The following is an 18503-nucleotide window of genomic DNA, read 5'->3' as shown; positions in this document are numbered from 1 at the left end:
CCCACCCCCAGCAGAGTCACCCCCTCCCCACTCCTGCTATTGACATCTCCCTGCGAAACACTTGTAATAAAATCATCTCCATTAGCTGTACCCAAAAACCACTTTGCTGAGCCAGGCAGGAGCTCACTGAAGCGGCTTTTCTTCCCCCGGGGGAGTGGGTGCTGGGATGACTCCCATTTTGCAGAGAAGGAAAAGCCAAGCTATTTGGCCAAGGTCACTGTGCTCACATGGATCTTGACACCTCAAGGGCAAGGACTGATTCATCTTCGTGTGTCACCCCCACTCCCTCCCCCCCCCCAACACACAACCTACCAGCCTAAACTGCCTGTGGTTCCTTCATCCACACCCTGGTCTCACTTCCCCCACCCAACACAGGGAGCACACAGGATCTGAACTCCCCTGGGCTCCCACAGTCCCCTGGGGATGCTCCGGTAACACCCTTAGCACAATGCATCCTGCAGCAGAGTTCCGTTTGTAGGTGTCTGACTTTCTCAGAATCTGAGCTCATCCGGGTGGAGGGTGGCAGAAGTGGGAGTTTGGGAGGCAGGAAATCTGAATTCCTGCTTCGCTTCTATCACTAACACAATTAGCTGTGATCACAGAATAATGGCCCGCATCTATTTTGGTCATCACTTCGAACCCATTATTGATTGTGAAAATTAATCAAGGGAAACCACTAAAATGATGTTGGGAGGCCAGAAGGGGGAGCTCTAACACAGTGCCGCTCTATGTCAATGGAAGCTGTGTCCATTACAAACACCCACACTGGAAAGAATCATCAGTTATAGACCCCAACTGGAAAAGGCGTGCATTGAAATTGACAGTGCCAGCAACTCCTCCAGTGAGGAACCATCATCTTTGTGAATGCTTACTTTTCTCCAGTGGACTTTCATTCAAAACACCCCCTCCCAACTTCCTCCTTTTTCTTCATAAAATAACATTCCTCTCCTTTGCTTGTTGGACTTGCCTGCGGCTTTAGCTGTAGCTTGCGTGTCCTGAATTGCAATTCTTTGCTACTCCCCAATAAATCCATTTTCAATTTTTGCTGGTAAAATAACTTTTATTAAGGTCAACGGGACTTTGGTACCCTACATAGTAGGTGTTCACTGGGAAATGCTAGGAGTTGCTATCATTTATGTGGGCCTACTGTGTGCCAAGCACTATACTTATGTGTGATTTACATCGGTGGCCTCAATGGGACTTGGTTACAGTGACAAACCACAAACATCTTTCCATAGCCTTCGAGGACCTACAACAGTGGTCCCTAACCGCCCCCACCCCCAGCCTCAAGCCTCAGACTGGTACCTGTCTATGGACTGTTAGGAACCAGGCTGCACAGCAGGAGGTGAGCTGCGGGTGAGCAAAGCTTCGCTGGTATTGGCAGCTGCTCCCCAGCGCCAGCATCACCGCCTCAGCTCCCCTTCAGATCATTGGGTGTTAGATCTTCATAGGAGCACCAGTCCCTGGTGCCAAACATGTTGGGGAGCGCTGTGCAAACTCTGGTGGGTCCGTTACCTTCCCGACCTCACCTACCTCCCGCCCTCCTCTCCCTCTGCAGCTCCATCCTCACCAGTCTTCTCGTTGCCCCGAGAACATGCCAAACTCATACCTACCTCCGGACCTTTGCACTTCCTGTTTCCTCCGCCTGGAAGCTTCTCCCTTTTCCAACTCCATGAGCGATTGCTTCTTTCTTATGATTCACATCTCAATTCATGTGTCACTCAGAGAGATCTTCCCTGGCTCCACTTTCCCTAAATGAACCTCAACCTCCTGCCCTCGATCAGATCATTTTGTCTTATCTCTGTAATACCAGGGTCTGAAATTATCTTACCAGCTCCACGCCTGTTTCTTCATCTGTAAAATGGTGATGGAAATAGGGCTTGTGGTGAAGATCAATGACCGCTTCACATGCAGTAGGTGCTCAATAAATGTTAGCTATTATTATACATCCTCAACAAACTGGAGTTGACTTGGTTAATACCGAAACTCCAGGACCTAGGACAGAGTAGGCACTCGGTAAACATTTTTAAATGAATGAAACAGGTAGGCAGATAGGACCCCCCACACACACACACACCTCCCACACGTGGAAACGGACAGAGTCCCAAACAGAAAGTAGTGGAGTCGGTATTCAAACCCGGATCATTCTGTTTCCAACGTCCTGTGCTTTTAAGGTCTGCCTGTGTGTCCAAAGGCAAATCTCTCCCTACTGTGGGCTTGTTTCCTCTAACTATAAAACATGGTCTGGGTCATGTCTAGGTGCTGACCCTCACTGCGGACTTGGGGAAGGTGCTCCACTATTCTTTACATCCATTGTCAAGTTTTTTACCCTCCCATCTTCCCCCAACATTGGAGCCAGCTCCGACTGACACTGCCAGCCGGCCAGGCGTCACAGCTGGACCTGTGTCAAAACCGGGACTGGATAATGAAGTCGTGGGAGATGAAGGACGTCGAGGAGGAACTAAAGAGAAGGTAAAGAGAAAGGTTAGGGAGGAACAACAAACTTAGTGGAGGGGTCTAAACTCTGGGGCGGAGCTAACCCTATAAGAAGGCCGGGTTAAGGGCTCTGGGATAAGTCCTGTAGCCCTTGGACGCTTAGGGAGCGGTGCCAAAGGCTCTGGGGGTGGGAATAGAACGTTAGTTCCCGCCGGATTCTGTGGATGGAGCTAAGACCCCTGGGGGCGGGTCTAGATCTAATAAACAAGGGCTCTAAGAACTGGGCTAGGGAGGAGCTAGTGGATATCTGAGCGAATTTAAGACTCTAGGGTCGAGTTCTAGTCTTGCAAGGGGCTTTTGGGAAATCCAGTGAAAGGTTAGGGAGAAGGTTTTGAGGATATGGGAGTGTCTTCCTCCACCCCATCTTCCTCTCGGAGTCGGGGGTTATGCTTCAGGCTGAAAAGCTGGGAAGGCCCTGCCCCTTCCAATCCTTCTGTGTCCCTATTGGCGGAGGGGCCTGCGCGACAGGCTCTCATTGGTCCTGAACACGCAAGGTAGGGGTCTAGAGAGCGTACGCACCGGTTGTGGGCGGGACCAGACGGTACCGAGGGGGATCTCGGCGTAACCAATCTGGGCCCGAGGATTGTGTTGGGGAGCCTGGCAGGGGGTGTCCTGACCCCCCTTTCTAAGCATCCTGGGGGATGATCCCAGTGCCAGGCCCGGCGCCGGCCGCCTGATGCCGGGCGGGCGGAGCCGGGGATGCTGGAACGAAGGGCGTTGCTATGGCAACGGGAGGCAAGGCCTGGGGAGGGGACCGGGCCCGAGCTGGGGCCGGGGGGGCCGGCGGTGGCTGTGGCGGGGCGATGGCGGAGCGCGGCCCGGCCTTCTGCGGCCTCTACGACACGTCTTCCCTGCTTCAATACTGCAACGGTGAGACCCCTCCTCACTTCCGACCTTGGCCCCGCCCAGGGCTGGACCCATCTCCTCCTGCCCCAACCTCCAGCTTTCAAGTCCCCATTCTCGCCCCCGGCTGAAGATTGCCCGTTCCCCCCGCCCCCCAGCAGGACCCTGACCCCAGAGCAAGGTCCCTGATCCCCAAAGCTCGGATCCCAGTCTCCCACCCCAGAATGGAGAGAAGGGGGAAGAACCTTCAGGAGCTTGGGTTTGAAGGGTTGAAGGCCTGGAGATCTGGGACTGTCTTCCCTATCTCCTCTCAATCCTCTGGGACCCTCCCCCTTCTTCCTGGCAGAGGAAAAGACGTTCAGGGGAGGGTGGGATTTGGTGTTGGCTGGTGGGCTGTCTGTAGGACTGAGGAGGACCACCAGAGGACTTTGCCTCCACTCTACCCCCAAATCCTTCGGCCCCACCCCTCCCACCCATTAGGACTCATTCCTTCTCCCTAGACAAATGGTTATGGTATCAGAAGGGCCATTGTAGGTGTCAGGCCCAGATGAGGGGAGCTGGAGGCAGAGAGGAGACACGGGAGGAGACGTGGGAAGTGGGGGGCTGGTCTCCAGGTCAATGGACTGAGGGTGGGGGAATAGTCTGGAGGGATCAGAGGACTTGAATCGTGGGGGGCAAGGCAGGCTAAGGCCTCAGAATGCATCCTGCCTCTCTGGGTGGGGGGTCGAAGGGCCAAGGTGAAAGCTTCTCTATTTCACTCAGGGGGCCCTTCTGAGAAGGGACTCTTTTCCAGTTTGGAGGCTCACTCCCCTGGACATACCCCCCAGTGCCAGAGACCACTGGAGTTGGCAGAGGACTAGGATGCTCGCTCATTTTGTCCTCTGCCCGTCTAAGAGGCAGGGTGATGGGGTGCCTAAGCCTGAGTCCAGTGTCTGTTTTGCTGCTGAAAGGCTGTGTGTCGTGTACAAGTAACTTCACCTCTCTGGGCCTCAGTCACCTTCCTCCCGAAGCCGGTATCATGGTACAACTACTGAGTTGCTAGGAGCGTTAGGTGCCATGATAACAGTTGATTGTATTCTGGATTTACTGAGTACATACCATGAGCAGAGAAATGTGCTCTTTTTTGCACGAACAGTGTTTGCCGCATGTAAGTTCACCAGATCTCATTTTTTTGGTAGTATTGTTAGCAGTAGGTAAGAGGGAGTTCGGCACAACGAGGTGATTGCGCCCTCCTGCCCCTCACTTATCGGCTTTGTGACCTTTGGCGAGTCTGCACACTCCCTCAGCCTCCGTCCTTAGTTTCCCTCCTTGGCACGCTTGGTGCCAATGGGACCCTGAGGTTCCCTTCTCTTGAGTTGCAAGTCCAGACAGCTATCTCCCCCTCCGACCTTGGGAGGCCCCCACTTACCTCTGCAGGTCCTGGCCCCGGACCAGAGAGGCTGTGGGTGGGGGCGGGGGGAAGGGCGGGCAAAGCCCGGCAGGCGATTGGGCAGGGGGGAGGGCGGGGAGGGACCGAAGGCTGCACTGCGGAGCCCAGCGGACAGGCGGGGCAGCCTGGGGCTGTGGGATGGCAGGTGCGACCTCCACGCACCGTCCCTGTCAGTGTTACCACATTTACGTCCGCCCGGCTGGGAGCTGGGGTTTCTTCGGTTGTTGCCAGCAATGAGTCTGGGTGTGAGTAATCTGGGAGGAAGGGGAGAAGGGGACCACCTCGGTCTTCCGCCCCTCCCATTTCGGGAAAATGGGCGGGGGGAGGTGGGGAGTGGAGAAGTTATTTGCCTGCACCCTTGGGTTGGAGAAGAGAGGGAGAGCGGAATCTGGGGCATGGGGTACACAGCGAAATAAAGAAGGGGAACAGAGGAGAGACGCTCCGGCTGGAGAAGAGAGTTTGGATGTCAGGTCTCCCTCGCGTGGGTCTCTTGGGTCTGCGATACGCTGCCTGCAATTCCCAATTCTGCCGCCAGGGGCCGCAGAAACTCTGTCCTTGCTGCGGGTTTGGGGTCGAATCCCCTGGTGGGGAGAGATTGGAAAGGGGAGGTACCAGGAACGACCTTTTAGTTTGGAAAGTCTTAGAAACAGAGAGGGAACATTAGTATTCGCGATAAAATGTTGATATTCGTCACAGAATACTGGGGACCAATTCTAGAACGTTGGTGTCAGTAGGAATAAGTCGATGTCATCTTGACAATGTTGATGTCACTCATAAATATTTAGCATCTTAGTCATAGAGCCTTAAAACCAGAGTCGAGAGGCTCTTGATTCGTAGACTCTTAGAAAGTAAGAGAGGAAGGGACTTCCCTAAGGTCACACCTCTAGGGCGCAGCGGCAGAGAGGAGTGTGGGGGCAAGGGCTGAGAGCTGAGGGGATTTCCATACCCTTTGGAAGCCCTCTTCTCGGCCCATCGCCAAGCTACCCAGCCCCAGGTTGCGCGAGAGGAAGAGGGCGTGGCTGGCCCCGCTTAGTCCTGGGAAGGCCGTAGGGACACCTCGGGCGTTGGAGTTCCTGGGTGGCCCCCCGCAGCCAGCCCTCCCCTGCCTTCCAGATGACAATTTGTCAGGCACGAGCGGCATGGAGGTGGACGACCGCGTGTCGGCGCTGGAGCAGCGGCTGCAGCTGCAGGAAGACGAGCTGGCGGTCCTAAAGGCGGCGCTGGCTGACGCGCTGCGTCGCCTACGGGCATGCGAAGAGCAGGGCGCTGCACTGCGCGCGCGGGGCACCCCCAAGGGCCGGGCGCCTCCGCGCCTAGGCACCACAGCCTCGGGTACCTATCTTCGCTAGACTGGAGAGGTGAGATGGAGAGGGGACCGGTGCTCGGATCTCGCACTCACCCGCTTCTGTCCTCTTCACTTCATCCTTCTAGTGTGTCAGCTCTTGAAAGGCCTTCCCACCAGGACGCCCCTCAATGGCTCAGTACCCCCGCGGCGCGTGGGCGGCTATGCCACGTCCCCTTCCTCCCCCAAGAAGGAGGCGACTTCCGGGCGCAGGTAAGGCACGAAAGCCGGGATCCCAGCCTCCTTCAAGACCTTGTGGGAGACCGAGTTTATACGGAAAGGGATGGACTCAGGTGCCTGAACTCCAGCAGTGGAAGGTGCGGGCAGGTTCTCGCCCGCACCCGCACTCGCCTGCTGGCCTCGCAGGCTCCAGCCCTAGCTGTGTGCTCTCTCTTTGCAGTGCCCGCCGCTACTTGTCACCGGAGCGCCTCGCCTCGGTGCGTCGCGAGGACCCCCGCAGCCGCACCACATCCTCTAGCAGCAATTGTAGCGCCAAAAAGGAAGGGTAAGTGTCCGAGGCGGAGCCATGTCACAGATGGTGGGGCCAGAACCCCAAATAGGCATCGTAAAGGTTGAGGAATTTAGGGCGATACCCCAGGCCATGAGGTGATAACCTAGAGCGGGGTCATCTAGTTTTAGGATGCGGGAACAGTGCCGGAGAATTGGAGGGACCAATCTTTGGATAGTGTGGTCGAAGGGAAGGGCCTGGAAAGGGGGAGCCAACCCTGAGGGGCGTAGTCAAAGCGTTAAGGGGACAGACCAGAACATAAAAGGTCAGGGCCTCCTGGATGAGCCAGAGTAGAGGTCCCAGAGGAGCCAAGATTGTGGGCGTGGCTATTAAGGTAAACTCTGTCCTTAGAGAGTAGAGAGTCCCCACTGAATCTCAGGGGTGCTGCCAGGGCAGAAGCCTCAGAGAAGTTTTTGCAGGGAATGGAGGGGAGTCAGAGGGAGGGGCGTGATTTGAATTTGAGAGCGTGGCCAGAAGGGTTAACCTGGTCTGATGAGAACCTGGGCTGGGGGGTCACTGGGGCTTCGACTGGGTGGGGGCGTGTCAGATGCAAGGAGTGGGGCGGAGCGGAGCCTGGGTCTCTGCCAGGCGGAGATTGGGCGGGGCCGCAGGTGGGCGTGGTCAAGTCTCAGGAGGCTGAGCCAACCTGGAGGCTTGAAGGGACTCAACTCAGAGATTGGGTCGCGTGAAAGTGGTCGTTGTCCGAATGCCTGGCGGGACCAGGGGCAGGGAAGAGGGCTCAGGGGGTGCGATCAATTATCAAGAGACGAGTCAACTCAGGGGAGAGGTGGGTGTGATCAGAACGCTGGGAGTTATCAACTTCGTGGAGTCAGGGCCTTACCGAATGATGGGCGGAGTCATGGTGCAGTGGGCGTGGTCGGATCCTGGGGGCCGGCCCAAGGCAGAACCCCGGTCGAAACCCATACATTTCAACCCCACTCAAATAATAGCAAACACCTACATAGCGCTGTGCCAGGTACTACTCCAGGCACAGCGATGTGACCAATTTAACCCTCGCAACCACCCCGGGAGGGAGATACTCTTATTATCCTTGTTTTAAGAACGAGGAAACTAAGGCAGAGGTTAGGCGACTTGCCCACCTTCTAGGAAATGGCAGAGCTGGGATTTGAACTCAGGCAGACACACCCCTGAGTCCAAGTTCTCAAACGACATTCTCCCTTACCCTCAAAAAAGAGCCTGGTATCAGGACCCCGCAGCCCGGGACCTGAGACCCAGTGTGACCCTCCGGCTCTCGGGGTCAGTCGCGCAGGGCGGGGCAGGGCGCGGCGGCGCGGGCGCCTCCCAGGGCCGGAAGCGGCGGGGCCGGTCCCGGCTCCACCCCCGGTCCCGAAGCTCCACCAGCCGCCGCCATGAGTAGCTTTGGAGCTGGGTGAGACCCTCTCACAGACCCCCCTCGTCCCCGCGCTCGCGCAGCCTGGACTCCAGGTCTCCGCCTTCGCCAGAGACCCAGGCCCGCGAGCCTCACCCCTTTCCCCCCGCAGAGGGAACGTGGAGACACGCCCCTTTCCTTAAACCTTCACTGCTTCCCTTGGTGCTTGCAGTTCGGGGCGCTGTGGGAGTGGGGGTGGGGAGCGGTGGGAAAGCCGCGCTGGTTAGGAGGGAGGGGGTCTCTGCTGACTCCCCTCTTCCAGGATCGCGCCCCTGCCGCTTCGTCTGTGTGATCTTTGGCGATCGCTGCCTCTCTGGGCCTGTGTCTTAGGCTCTGCAAGATGAACCGAGCAAAGCACACGGCCTGCAGAGAGGCGGCGCTCCGCACTTTCGCGGCCCCCATGGTGCATCCGACCTCCCGGGAGCGGTGGGGCGGTGGAGTGCTGACTCCCCTTTTCTGACCTGCCTGCTGATGAGGGTGTCTTTTGTTTTGTTTTATTGTGTTTGTCCTGTCCTGACAGCAAAACCAAAGAAGTTATCTTCAGCATGGGTAAGTGGGGCGGGCGGGAGGGCCTCGACTGGGGGCTTGCCGGGGTGAGATGCCGCGAGCTGGAGATCAGGGGACCTGGCTACTAGGCCTTTGCTTTTCTGGCCTCAGTTTCCCCACCTATTTTTTTTTTTTTTAAAGTAACTGAAGGGGAGAGGAAATAGGGATGGGGGCTGGTGTCCGCGCCTGACTCCTGGGGTGTTCTGGCAGAGGAGGGCTCCGTCAAAATGTTCCTGAGGGGCCGCCCTGTGCCCATGCTGATCCCGGATGAGCTGGCGCCCACCTACAGCCTGGACACGCGCTCGGAGCTGCCTTCCTGCAGACTCAAGCTGGACTGGGTGTATCCTTTTGCTTTAATCCCTCCCCCTCCCCCACACCCCATCCCCCCAGTAAGAAGGGGACAAAAGCCCTTCTGGTGTCGGACTTAAGCAGGAGGGAGTGTCCTTGTACCGAAGGAGGGACATCCAGGCCCCTGTGGCAGGAGGGGGCAGGATGACCCCGTAGTCAGGAGAAAGCCAAGGACGACAGCAGTTTAGCTGAAATGACCTTTTATAATTCATTAAAGCAGCAAATGTTTGCTGAGCACTTTCTGTATGTCAGGTGTGTCAGATGCTCTTTTACGTTCAAGCTGCTTCACGCAGCTCCCGTTCTAAAGTGGATAGAAGCCAGTAACTAAATAAACAAGATAATGTCAATTAGTAGTAAATTCTGAGAATACAATAACCTAAGCTCATGTGAGGGGAATAACTAGATTTCTCTGAAGAGGGGGCATTTTTTATTTTTAAATTTTTTTTATTAAAGCCTACAGCACCTGGTCTTCCTAGGGGGTCTCCCATCCGAGTACTAACCAGGACCGACCCTGCTTAACTTCTGAGATCAGGCAAGTTCAGGGTGGCATGGCCATAGACCTGAGGAGGGGGCATTTGAGCTGAGAATTGTACAATTAGGAGCTGGCACAGGAAGAACTAGGTACAAGGCCTCAGGTACAAGGCCTCTGTAGCCAGAGTGCGCTCGGTATGTTTGAGAAACAGAAGTTAGTAATGGTTAAGAACCTTGTCTTTGGAGTCTGGCAGAAACGGGTCGAAACCCCAGCCTAACCTCTGGCTGGCTGTGCGACACCGGACAAGTCACCTTTCCTCTATGCCTCAGTTGTCTCCTCTGAAAAACGGATTTCCTGATCTCAGATTCATAGGCTGTGAAACAATACGTAAAGGGGCCGAGTTCATGATACGTGCCCCATAAAACTGATAAAATAATAATCATCATTGAGCGCTTATTACATGCCAGGCATTATTCTAAGTTCTTTGATGCATAAATATGTTGAATCATAGGATCCTTCTCTTCCGTGGAGTTGAGAATGTGTTTTTACAACCAGCGGCCTCCGAGAGTTCCCTGAGGCCTGCAGGGTGGGTGTTACCGCCACTTCCCAGGTCAGGAAACTGAGGCCAAGAGAGGGGGCCTAGGGAGTCGACACATCTGAGTCGAGACCTCTGACGCTGGGCCCCGAGCTTTTTCCAAAAAGCCCACTGAGGCGGGATCTGCACCCTAGGGACGCAGTCCCCTTCCTCCTCTCTTGGCCTCAATTTCAGCTCTGGAAGAGGCAGGGCTGCCAGAGCCCAGGGTCTCCTCGAGGCAGCTGGAAATATACACGGGAATCGAGGAATTCCAGGCTGTCAACCCCGGGCCGGGCTTGATAAGCATCGGATGAGAGGCAGCTGAGACCGTGAAAGTCAGCGTGGGTCTCATTTCCCACCTCAGAAATGACAGCGGGGTGGGGCAGTTTCCACGGGGTCAGGATACACATATTGACATTCATTCAGACCTTTTCTGAACATTTTCCAGGGCCTAGGGCTCTGACCCAGTAGTCACCATGACAGTGTCTGCCTGCCCTCGTGGGCCCACAGTCCAGTGTGGAGACAGACTCCTTGGCAGTGACAACTCAGAGTGGTCAAGACTGGGATGGGGGCGCGGGTAGCTGCCCAAGCCTGGGGGTCAGGATGGGCTTCTCACAGTAGTTTCAGAAGTGAACAAAACAGCCCAGTCTCAGCTACCGTGGAACTCAGTCCCATGGGGGAGTAAGAACAGTTAATAAACAGATTAACCAGGTAATTACAAAGTGGTTTAAGTGTAGGGGAGGAAAGCGCCTGAGGCTGGGAAGGGTGGTGGGTAGAATGTACTAGGCAACGCGAAAATTAGTGCCAGGGCCTGGGCTGGCGGTGATGGTCTTGGCATTCTAGCAACTCCCAAATCAGAGTAAGAGTAGGCAGGAGCCCTGGCTCTCTCCTAGGAGTACTGGGAAGCCACAGAAAGTTCTAAACAGGACAGTCAGCCATTCCTTCAGCAGATATTGAATTCATACGTCAGCTGTGCATCAGGCGCCGCCCTGGGCACAAGGGACACGGGAGTGAACGACACGGACAAAGATTTCTGCTCTCTTGGAGCAGAAACTAGTTGAGACAGATAAGTTCAACATATAGCACATGGGATGCCGACAAGTGCGCTGTGGAAATTTGAAGTGGGGGAGGGATGAGGGCAGCGAGCGGGCATGAGTTTGCAGTTTCAAGTAGCACGGGCAGGAAGGCCTCTCTGAGGAGCCGATGGTTGAGCAGAGACCCGAAGCAGAGCAGAGGGGGAGATGATGGGGAGGAGTACGCAGGTGGCGGGAGCGGCGAGTGCAAAGGCCCTGAGGTGGAACAGGGAGGAGGCTCCTGTGACCGCAGCTGAGTAGGTATGAGCAGAATAAAGAACCAGGGCCCGGGTCAGGCCAGGCCTCACGCCTGGGCTTTCGTAAGGACTTTGACTTCCTCTCTGAGTGCGGTGGGACCCATGGGAAGGTTCTGAGCAGAGGAAGGATGTGGCTGGCTCAGTGTTAATGGGTTTTAACAGCATCCCTTTCAGGGGAAGAGGATAGGCTATATCCGTGGTCCCCAACCTTTTTGGCACCAGGGGCCGGTGCTCCTGCGAGAATCTAATGCCTGAGGAGCTGAGGCGGAGCTGAGGCGGTGATGCTGGTGCTGGGGAGAGGCTGCGAAAGCTCACCTCCTGCTGTGCGGACCGGGCTGAGGCGGTGATGCTGGTGCTGGGGAGAGGCTGGGAAAGGGATAAAGCTTTGCTTGCTCACCTCCTGCTCTGCGGACCAGTACTAGTCCGTGGTTTGGGGGATAGGGACCCCTGGACTAGAGCTTATATTAATTTCTTGTGTCTGCTGTAACAAATTAAGCCACAAACTTGGTGGCTTAAAACAACAAAAATCTCTCGCAGTTCTGGAGGCCAGGACTCTCAAATCACGGTGTCGGGGTCGGGGGGGCACGCTCCCCCCTGAGCCCGTGGAAGAGGACTGGTTCGTCTGTCTCCTAGCTTCTGGTGGCCACGGACAACCCCAAGGGTTCCTTGGCTTGTAGCTGCATCACCCCAATCCGATGGTCTTCATGTGGCCTTTTCCACCCCTGAGTGTGTGTCTTCTCTCTGTGGGTTATAAGGACACTTGTCATTGGATCCAGGGCCCACCCAGATAACCCAGGTGATCTCATCTCGAGATTCTTAATTACATCCGCAAAGAGTCGTTTTCCAGGTCAGGTCTAATTCACAGATTCGGCGGGGGATTCATACTTTGGTGGACCTAATTTCGGGGGTGCCATCATTCAAGGCTCCGTGGGGGTTAAGAGTGGGAGCGAGAAAACCTAGCTCCGGGTACCTCGTTGAGTCCAGCACTCAGTTGGCACGTGCGACACCACACAGGCTCCTTAACCGGCCCCCGGGGGGCTTCCAGCTATGGCTACCGTGGCAGAGACTGTCGTGCCAACCTCTACCTGCTGCCCACAGGGGAGATAGTATACTTCGTGGCCTCAGTGGCCGTGCTGTACAGCGTGGAGGAGCAGAGGCAGCGACATTACCTGGGACACAACGATGACATCAAATGGTGAGGCCCCGGGAGAGAGCTCCCTCCGGCCTAGGGCACTCACTATTTGGGTGGCAGGGCAGGGCGGGACCTTTGCTGGCCTGAGGGCTGAACTCGAGGCAAAAAATGTAGATTGATTATATTTCAGATATCGGTGAATTCATTCAAATGCCTGGAGTTTTCACTTTTGAAAGCTCCGAGCTGGCACCCCAGACTATCCTGCAGTGTAGTGTGTTGGACCCGTTTTGGTGGCGGCCCCTTTAAATGGGTGCCCTCTCCTGGCCATTTGTGGTACAGGCCTGAGCCCTGCAGGCATTTGAGTTACAGACTCCGGGCCTGAGTCTTGTTTCTGAGCTGCAGTACCCAGGGGCTACTTCGTTATGGCTACTGAAAGACTAAAGAGATGTTTATTGACTAAATAACTCAGCCAGCCAACCTGTGAAATGAATAACTGCAGGAGGGGTCCTGGGTCCATTCCCTCCCACTGAGCCTTGTCCATCTGTCCTCTCTCTCTTCAGCCTGGCTGTCCATCCTGATATGGTCACCATCGCCACTGGACAGGTGGCAGGCACCACGAAGGAGGGGAAGGTAACGGAGTGGAGGAAGCAGGACTGGCAGACTGGGGTGGCGTCTTGGGTCAGGGTGGGGGAGTAGAGAGAGAGGGTGGGCAGGCATCTGAGATCCCAGGGAACAGGCCGATTTCTTTCCTGCAGCCACTGCCACCCCATGTACGCATCTGGGACTCAGTCTCTCTCTCTACCTTACACGTGCTGGGCCTGGGGGTGTTTGACAGAGCCGTGTGCTGCGTGGGCTTTTCCAAATCGGTAAGTCCTGCACCGACCCTCACCTGCCCACGTGCCCCTCATCTCCAAAATCAAGAGCCCGTGCTGCCCCTTCCCACCCATCCCTTTGGGATGTCACAGGTGTAGGTCACACCCCCTCCCCCAGCGGAATTCCGGGTCCTCCAGGCTGGGCATCCATCTCTGTGGTGTCACAGGCCTGCACTGTTAGCCTTTGTGATGGACACCCATATATTCTGATCGCCCCAAACCCCTCGGTGATCCCTTGTAGATCAGTTAACACTCGTTGCATTATTTTTCACTCCACCTTTCATTCTCCAAAGGTCCTTATCCCTTAGGCATTTTCAGCCCTGTATCTAGGTTGGTGAGGAGGCTCTTGGCACCATTGCCAAGATGGATTTTGGCAAGTCTGGTGTTGGCGGGTCTGGATGAGATAAGTACAGACATGGAGAGTAAGCCTTTAGGAATTTACAGAGCCATTTGACATTCCCTTAACATCCAAGTATGTGATTGGTGGGCTTTGTTGTTTTTTTAAATTACTTTACATTTTTATCATATTTCACCAAAGTGTTGGTCTACAATGGATTGGGGAATAAAAATCAGCCCATCCTCCCACATATAGTTTAGGAAACAACCCTGGATTAGAGTCTCACAGGTTTTCTGAGGCCAAAGGAGACATCTGAGAGCTTTGGGAGGAAAAAGGCTATTTTGTTGCCAAAGTGTGTGTGTGTGTGTGTGTGTGTTTGTGTGTGTGTGTGTTAGAGAGAGAGAGAGAGAGACAGAGCCTGCCAAATCAAAATTAATCTGTGTTTAACTAAAGGTATGAAAAAACATTTTACCTAGATGGGGTAAAAGGGGTCAGATATGTGGTGACATTAAAGAATTTTTTAAAAATTAAACTAAAAAAATTGTTTTACCAACTTTATTGTTTAATTTCATCTACACCAAAGTCATTCCATAGGAGATTGCAGGTTACATGGTCTCGGTAAGAATTCCTGACCACGTGCTGGCTGCAGAGAGAGTAGCTGAGGGTGAATTAGATCAATTTCCTAGGGACGAGTCATTTCCAAAGGAAAATTGTGAAAACCTTTTAAATGTGTGTATGGCTGCTGGATGGGGCGTGTGTTTTAATGTGCTTCACGTGACATGGGCCAGAGCCTTTGAAAATCTTCAAACGGACCTGAGTGGAAAATGTCCCAGTGGGTGAAGTGTTGAGGGGGGCGGAGTCAGGGTCCTGACTCACCTTGCCCCTCCCCCTCCTCCCTTCTCCTCCCAGAATGGGGGCAATCTGCTCTGTGCCGTGGACGAATCCAACGATCACATGCTCTCCGTGTGGGACTGGGCCAAGGAGGCCAAGGTGGTGGACAGCAAGGTGCGGCTCTTTTCTCATCCCCTCCCCTGCAGGACTGGCCGATCTCAGTGGGTGGGAGCCCGGTATCACACAGACTCACCTTGAATCCCTGGCTTTGCCATTTATTTGCTGGCTGTGTGACTTTGGGCAAGTGGCTTGCCCTCTCTGAGTTCCGGGCGCACCACCTGTAAAATTGGGATAACAGTAGCATCTTCCTTGCAGGGCCTTGGCCTTGATGTTGGGATATGGATGGGTGGCCGAGGCTGAGCAGAAGGGTTGGTATAAGGTAGATGCTGATTCTACAGTCCTGCGATGTCCTACGCAGACTTTGACTTGCATCCCTGGGTAGTGGCCTGTTTTACAGATGAGGAGCCTGAGGCCCGGTAGAGGGGAGAGTTACTTGCCCAAAGAAGACACATACCTGTTCTGGGCTGGGGACAGGAGACCTGGGTTCTGGATCGGGGCCCACAGTTTGGGGAAGGAGAAGCAGTTGAGAGGCTGGGCTCTGGAATCAGAGCTTCATGAGTTAATTCTGGACATGATGCTTATCTGGCTGTGTGGCCTTTGGCAAGCGACTTCCCCTCTCTGAGAGAGTAAAGCTTAATCTGTAAGAGGGGGCACTGATGAGCCTTACCTCACAGGGCGCTGTGGGGTTCAGTGAGGTACTGGATGTAAAGTGCTCAGCACAGTGCTTGACGCAGAGGAGGGCTGTCCGGGTGTCTCCCCGTTATGCTGCTGAAGAGGCAACGATGCTTCGCCTGCCTCCTGCACTTACCTTTGCCTGGATGGGGAAGATCCGGGCAAGTCTGGAGTGCAGCGCGCAACCCACAAAGCTGTATAGGGCAGTCCTGTGCGGGGTGGGTGTGGCGGCCCTCATGGCTTTGAGGCCCTCATTCAGATCTCCCCACTCCCCAAAGTGCTCCAACGAGGCCGTGCTGGTGGCCACCTTCCACCCCACAGACCCCACGGTGCTCATCACCTGCGGGAAATCCCACATCTACTTTTGGAGCCTGGAGGGGGCCAGCCTAAGCAAGCGGCAGGGCCTCTTTGAGGTGAGTGCCAGGGGTTGGAGGATGGGCCGGGCTTGCAAGAGGCGGGCAGGGTCACCCAGGCAAACAACAGGATGCTCCAGAAGGTCTCAGAGGCTGGAGATCACAGGGACACTACAGTGTTGCCTGCTGGGGCCTCAGTGTCCTTATTCATACCGTGGGGATGATCTTTCTTAACTCCGAAGTCATGAGGACTCAATGGATGACGTGTCTAGCAGCTCCTGGCGGATAGTGAATGCTCAATAGACAACATTGCGGTTGTCGATATCACAGATAAGCAGAGAGAAACAGGCACTGAGAGAGAAGCTGAGTGGGAAGCAGAGGGCCTGGGAGAGAAGATGCAGGGGCACCTCTGACGTGGCTCCCCGAGGTGCCATGTCAACTCTTTGGTGAGAGTTGGGGCTTCATCCCAAAAAGGGAGGCCCAGAGAATACCAGGCACAGCTGGAGATGAAATATACCGAGGAGAGGGTGGGGCCGGAAGAGGGACCCGGACACAGAAGATGGGGAGAGAGGGGAGAGAAGTGAGGGACAGGGGCAGAGAGGGCGAATCCAAGAGGAAGAGAGCAGGGGGAACCAAGGACAGAGAGGGGACGGGAATCAGGGAGGGGAGAGAGACAGGAAGTGTGCAGGGGTGGGGAAGGGAGACGTTACCGCCCAAAAGTCTAGGTGACGTGAGCACCCCGTAGAGACGGGGGTGGAGTCTCGCAGAGCCTCACCCGAAAGCATGGAGGGGTGGAGGGGGTCCCCTCGCTGTAGGACGCCCCCGGCTTCGGCGACCTTCTGACACTTGCCCTTCTCCACCTTAGAAACACGAGAAAGCCAAGTACGTGCTGTGTGTGACCTTTTTGGAGGGTGGCGATGTGGTCACCGGGGACTCTGGGGGAAACCTCTATGTCTGGGGCAAAGGTCAGTGCCACCCCCCCTGTTCGGTCCCCAATCCAGTCTTCCCTAGCCCCTTTTGGCTGTGCCTCCCTTTCTCTGCCCCCTGCGTGGATGGTAGGTATGGTCCAACAGGCTAAATCCTTATTTGTTCAACTCCAACACCCCCATCAAGGCTCAGCTCCAATATCCCACCTCCGCAAAATCTTTACTTATTTTCCACCTTCGTCCTCTGCATATCGTATGTTGGGGGTCAAGTTTGAAGTGTAGATGGATGGGTTAACCCAGTTGGAGGTAGATGGGAGAATGATGGGTGGGTGAGTGGGTGGTGGGTGGATGGATGGTAGATGGGTGGATGGATGGATGGATGATGGATGGGTGGGTGGATGGATGGGCGGATGGATGGATGGATGGATGGATGATGGATGGGTGGATGGATGGATGATGGATGGGTGGGTGGGTGGATGGATGGATGATGGATGATGGATGGATGATGGATGGATGGATGGATGGATGATGGATGGATGGATGGTTGATGGCTGGGTGGGTGGGTGGATGGATGGATGATGGATGATGGATGGGTGGATAGGTGGTTTGTCTAGAGCAATGAATGAATAAGAGAGTGAATGAATTAAGGGCTTGTCTTAGCCAGTGAATGAAAGAATGAGTAAATGAATGTGCTGTCCTACTTAATGGTGATTAGATGAACGAATGAACAACTGGAAAATGAATGGTTGTTCCATAATGGATGACTATGTCAGTGAACGAAGAGGTCTTTTGCCAGACAGTGGATCTATAAAGTGATGAGTGACTGAGTGAGTGAGTGAGTGAATGAATGAACGAATGAATGAGTGGATAAATGTGTTATGAAGAAAGGATTGTTCCAGGAGCGGATTGATTACCAAATAAATAAATGAATTGATTGTTCTAGCCAATGGATGGATGAACAAATGAAAAATGATCATCCCAACCAATGGTTTAATGGGTTGTCCCAGCCTTTGGGTGGATTGTGAGTCAAGGAATGAATAGGCTGTCCCGTAGTGGATGGCATAAACAAATGAGCGAGTGTTCGGCCAGGTACGTTCGCTTTCCCACACATTATGCTCCTTATGCGAGGTCGCGCTGCGTATATTCCAATTTCACAGATGAAAAACGATAGACTCTGAGAAGGGCAATGACCCGGCAGATGGCCGAGCTGGACAGAGGCAGGGCACACTGCCAGTTACTCAGAGCTTAGGGCACTTGGTCTCGAAGGCCCCTGCCCTTTTTAGGCCATCTGCCCCACCGCACTCGGGTATGTGGGAGACAGGCCTTGAACCAGGTGTCACTCTGTGACCTCGGGTAAAGCTGCCTCAGATTTCTGCCTGTAGACTCGGGGAAGCAGGGATTATCTCTAAGTGCCAGTTCTCCTGACCTGGGGGAGCTTGGGCCCCAGCGGGGCTACCCCAGGCAGGGGGAGTGGGAAAGGAATGGGTTTGGGGATTAGACAAGCTTGGGTTCAGGTCTCAGCGGTGCCATGTGCTCTGTGGAGCCGCCGGGAGAGTCACATCCCTTCTGAGACTCAGCTGTCCCATCGGGAACGTGGCTATAATATCACTGCCTCCCCTCCCAGGGTCGTGAGGAGCTTTCCTTGGGATTGGACAGCTGAGAGTCAGCTCTGAGTAACTGGCATTGTGTCCTTCCCAGCAGACCGTAAGCTCTCCGAGGGCAGAGCCTGGCCGTGGTTCGTTTCCATGTCCCCAGCTTTACCACTAGGTCCAGCCCGTGGGGCTTTGGGGTGTTTGTTGGGTTGGTGGGTGGAAGGGTAGGTGGGAAAAATGATGCACGTGCATGTGGCACCGTATCTGGGTCTTACAGGATGGGAATCGAAGAGGGTGGTTCCTTCTTCCTCTCCCCTGTGTCCCCCGCTCCTCCCTGGTCTCACACCCTCCATTCCTGCCCCCTCTGGGTCTCAGAACCAAAATCTGCCC

The 18503-nt window shown here is 54.9% G+C and overlaps 1 protein-coding gene and 1 pseudogene across 1 annotated transcript in view; one reads left to right on the top strand and one right to left on the bottom strand.

The window, feature by feature from the left end:
• Positions 1-2280: 2280 nt before the first annotated feature.
• The window catches only part of EML2 (echinoderm microtubule associated protein like 2), a 26511-nt gene continuing 10288 nt past the window's right edge, over positions 2281-18503 (top strand). Inside the window, exons 1-12 of the mRNA XM_025046711.1 lie at positions 2281-2472; positions 5882-6100; positions 6200-6323; positions 6511-6615; positions 8529-8557; positions 8765-8894; positions 12324-12473; positions 12971-13040; positions 13166-13276; positions 14529-14624; positions 15521-15655; positions 16461-16668. Of these exons, the coding sequence (XP_024902479.1) occupies positions 5908-6100; positions 6200-6323; positions 6511-6615; positions 8529-8557; positions 8765-8894; positions 12324-12473; positions 12971-13040; positions 13166-13276; positions 14529-14624; positions 15521-15655; positions 16461-16668 (1351 nt within the window). The 5' untranslated portion in view covers positions 2281-2472; positions 5882-5907. The remainder of the gene's footprint in view (positions 2473-5881; positions 6101-6199; positions 6324-6510; positions 6616-8528; positions 8558-8764; positions 8895-12323; positions 12474-12970; positions 13041-13165; positions 13277-14528; positions 14625-15520; positions 15656-16460; positions 16669-18503) is intronic.
• On the bottom strand, positions 9354-9462 carry LOC112479714 (annotated as a pseudogene).

Source organism: Pteropus alecto, unplaced genomic scaffold (genome assembly GCF_000325575.1).
Source record: "Pteropus alecto unplaced genomic scaffold, ASM32557v1 scaffold194, whole genome shotgun sequence".
Classification (NCBI taxonomy): Eukaryota; Metazoa; Chordata; class Mammalia; order Chiroptera; family Pteropodidae; genus Pteropus; species Pteropus alecto.
Note: the sequence above shows the minus strand (reverse complement) of the source record. Positions and strands in the feature narration are given on the sequence as shown.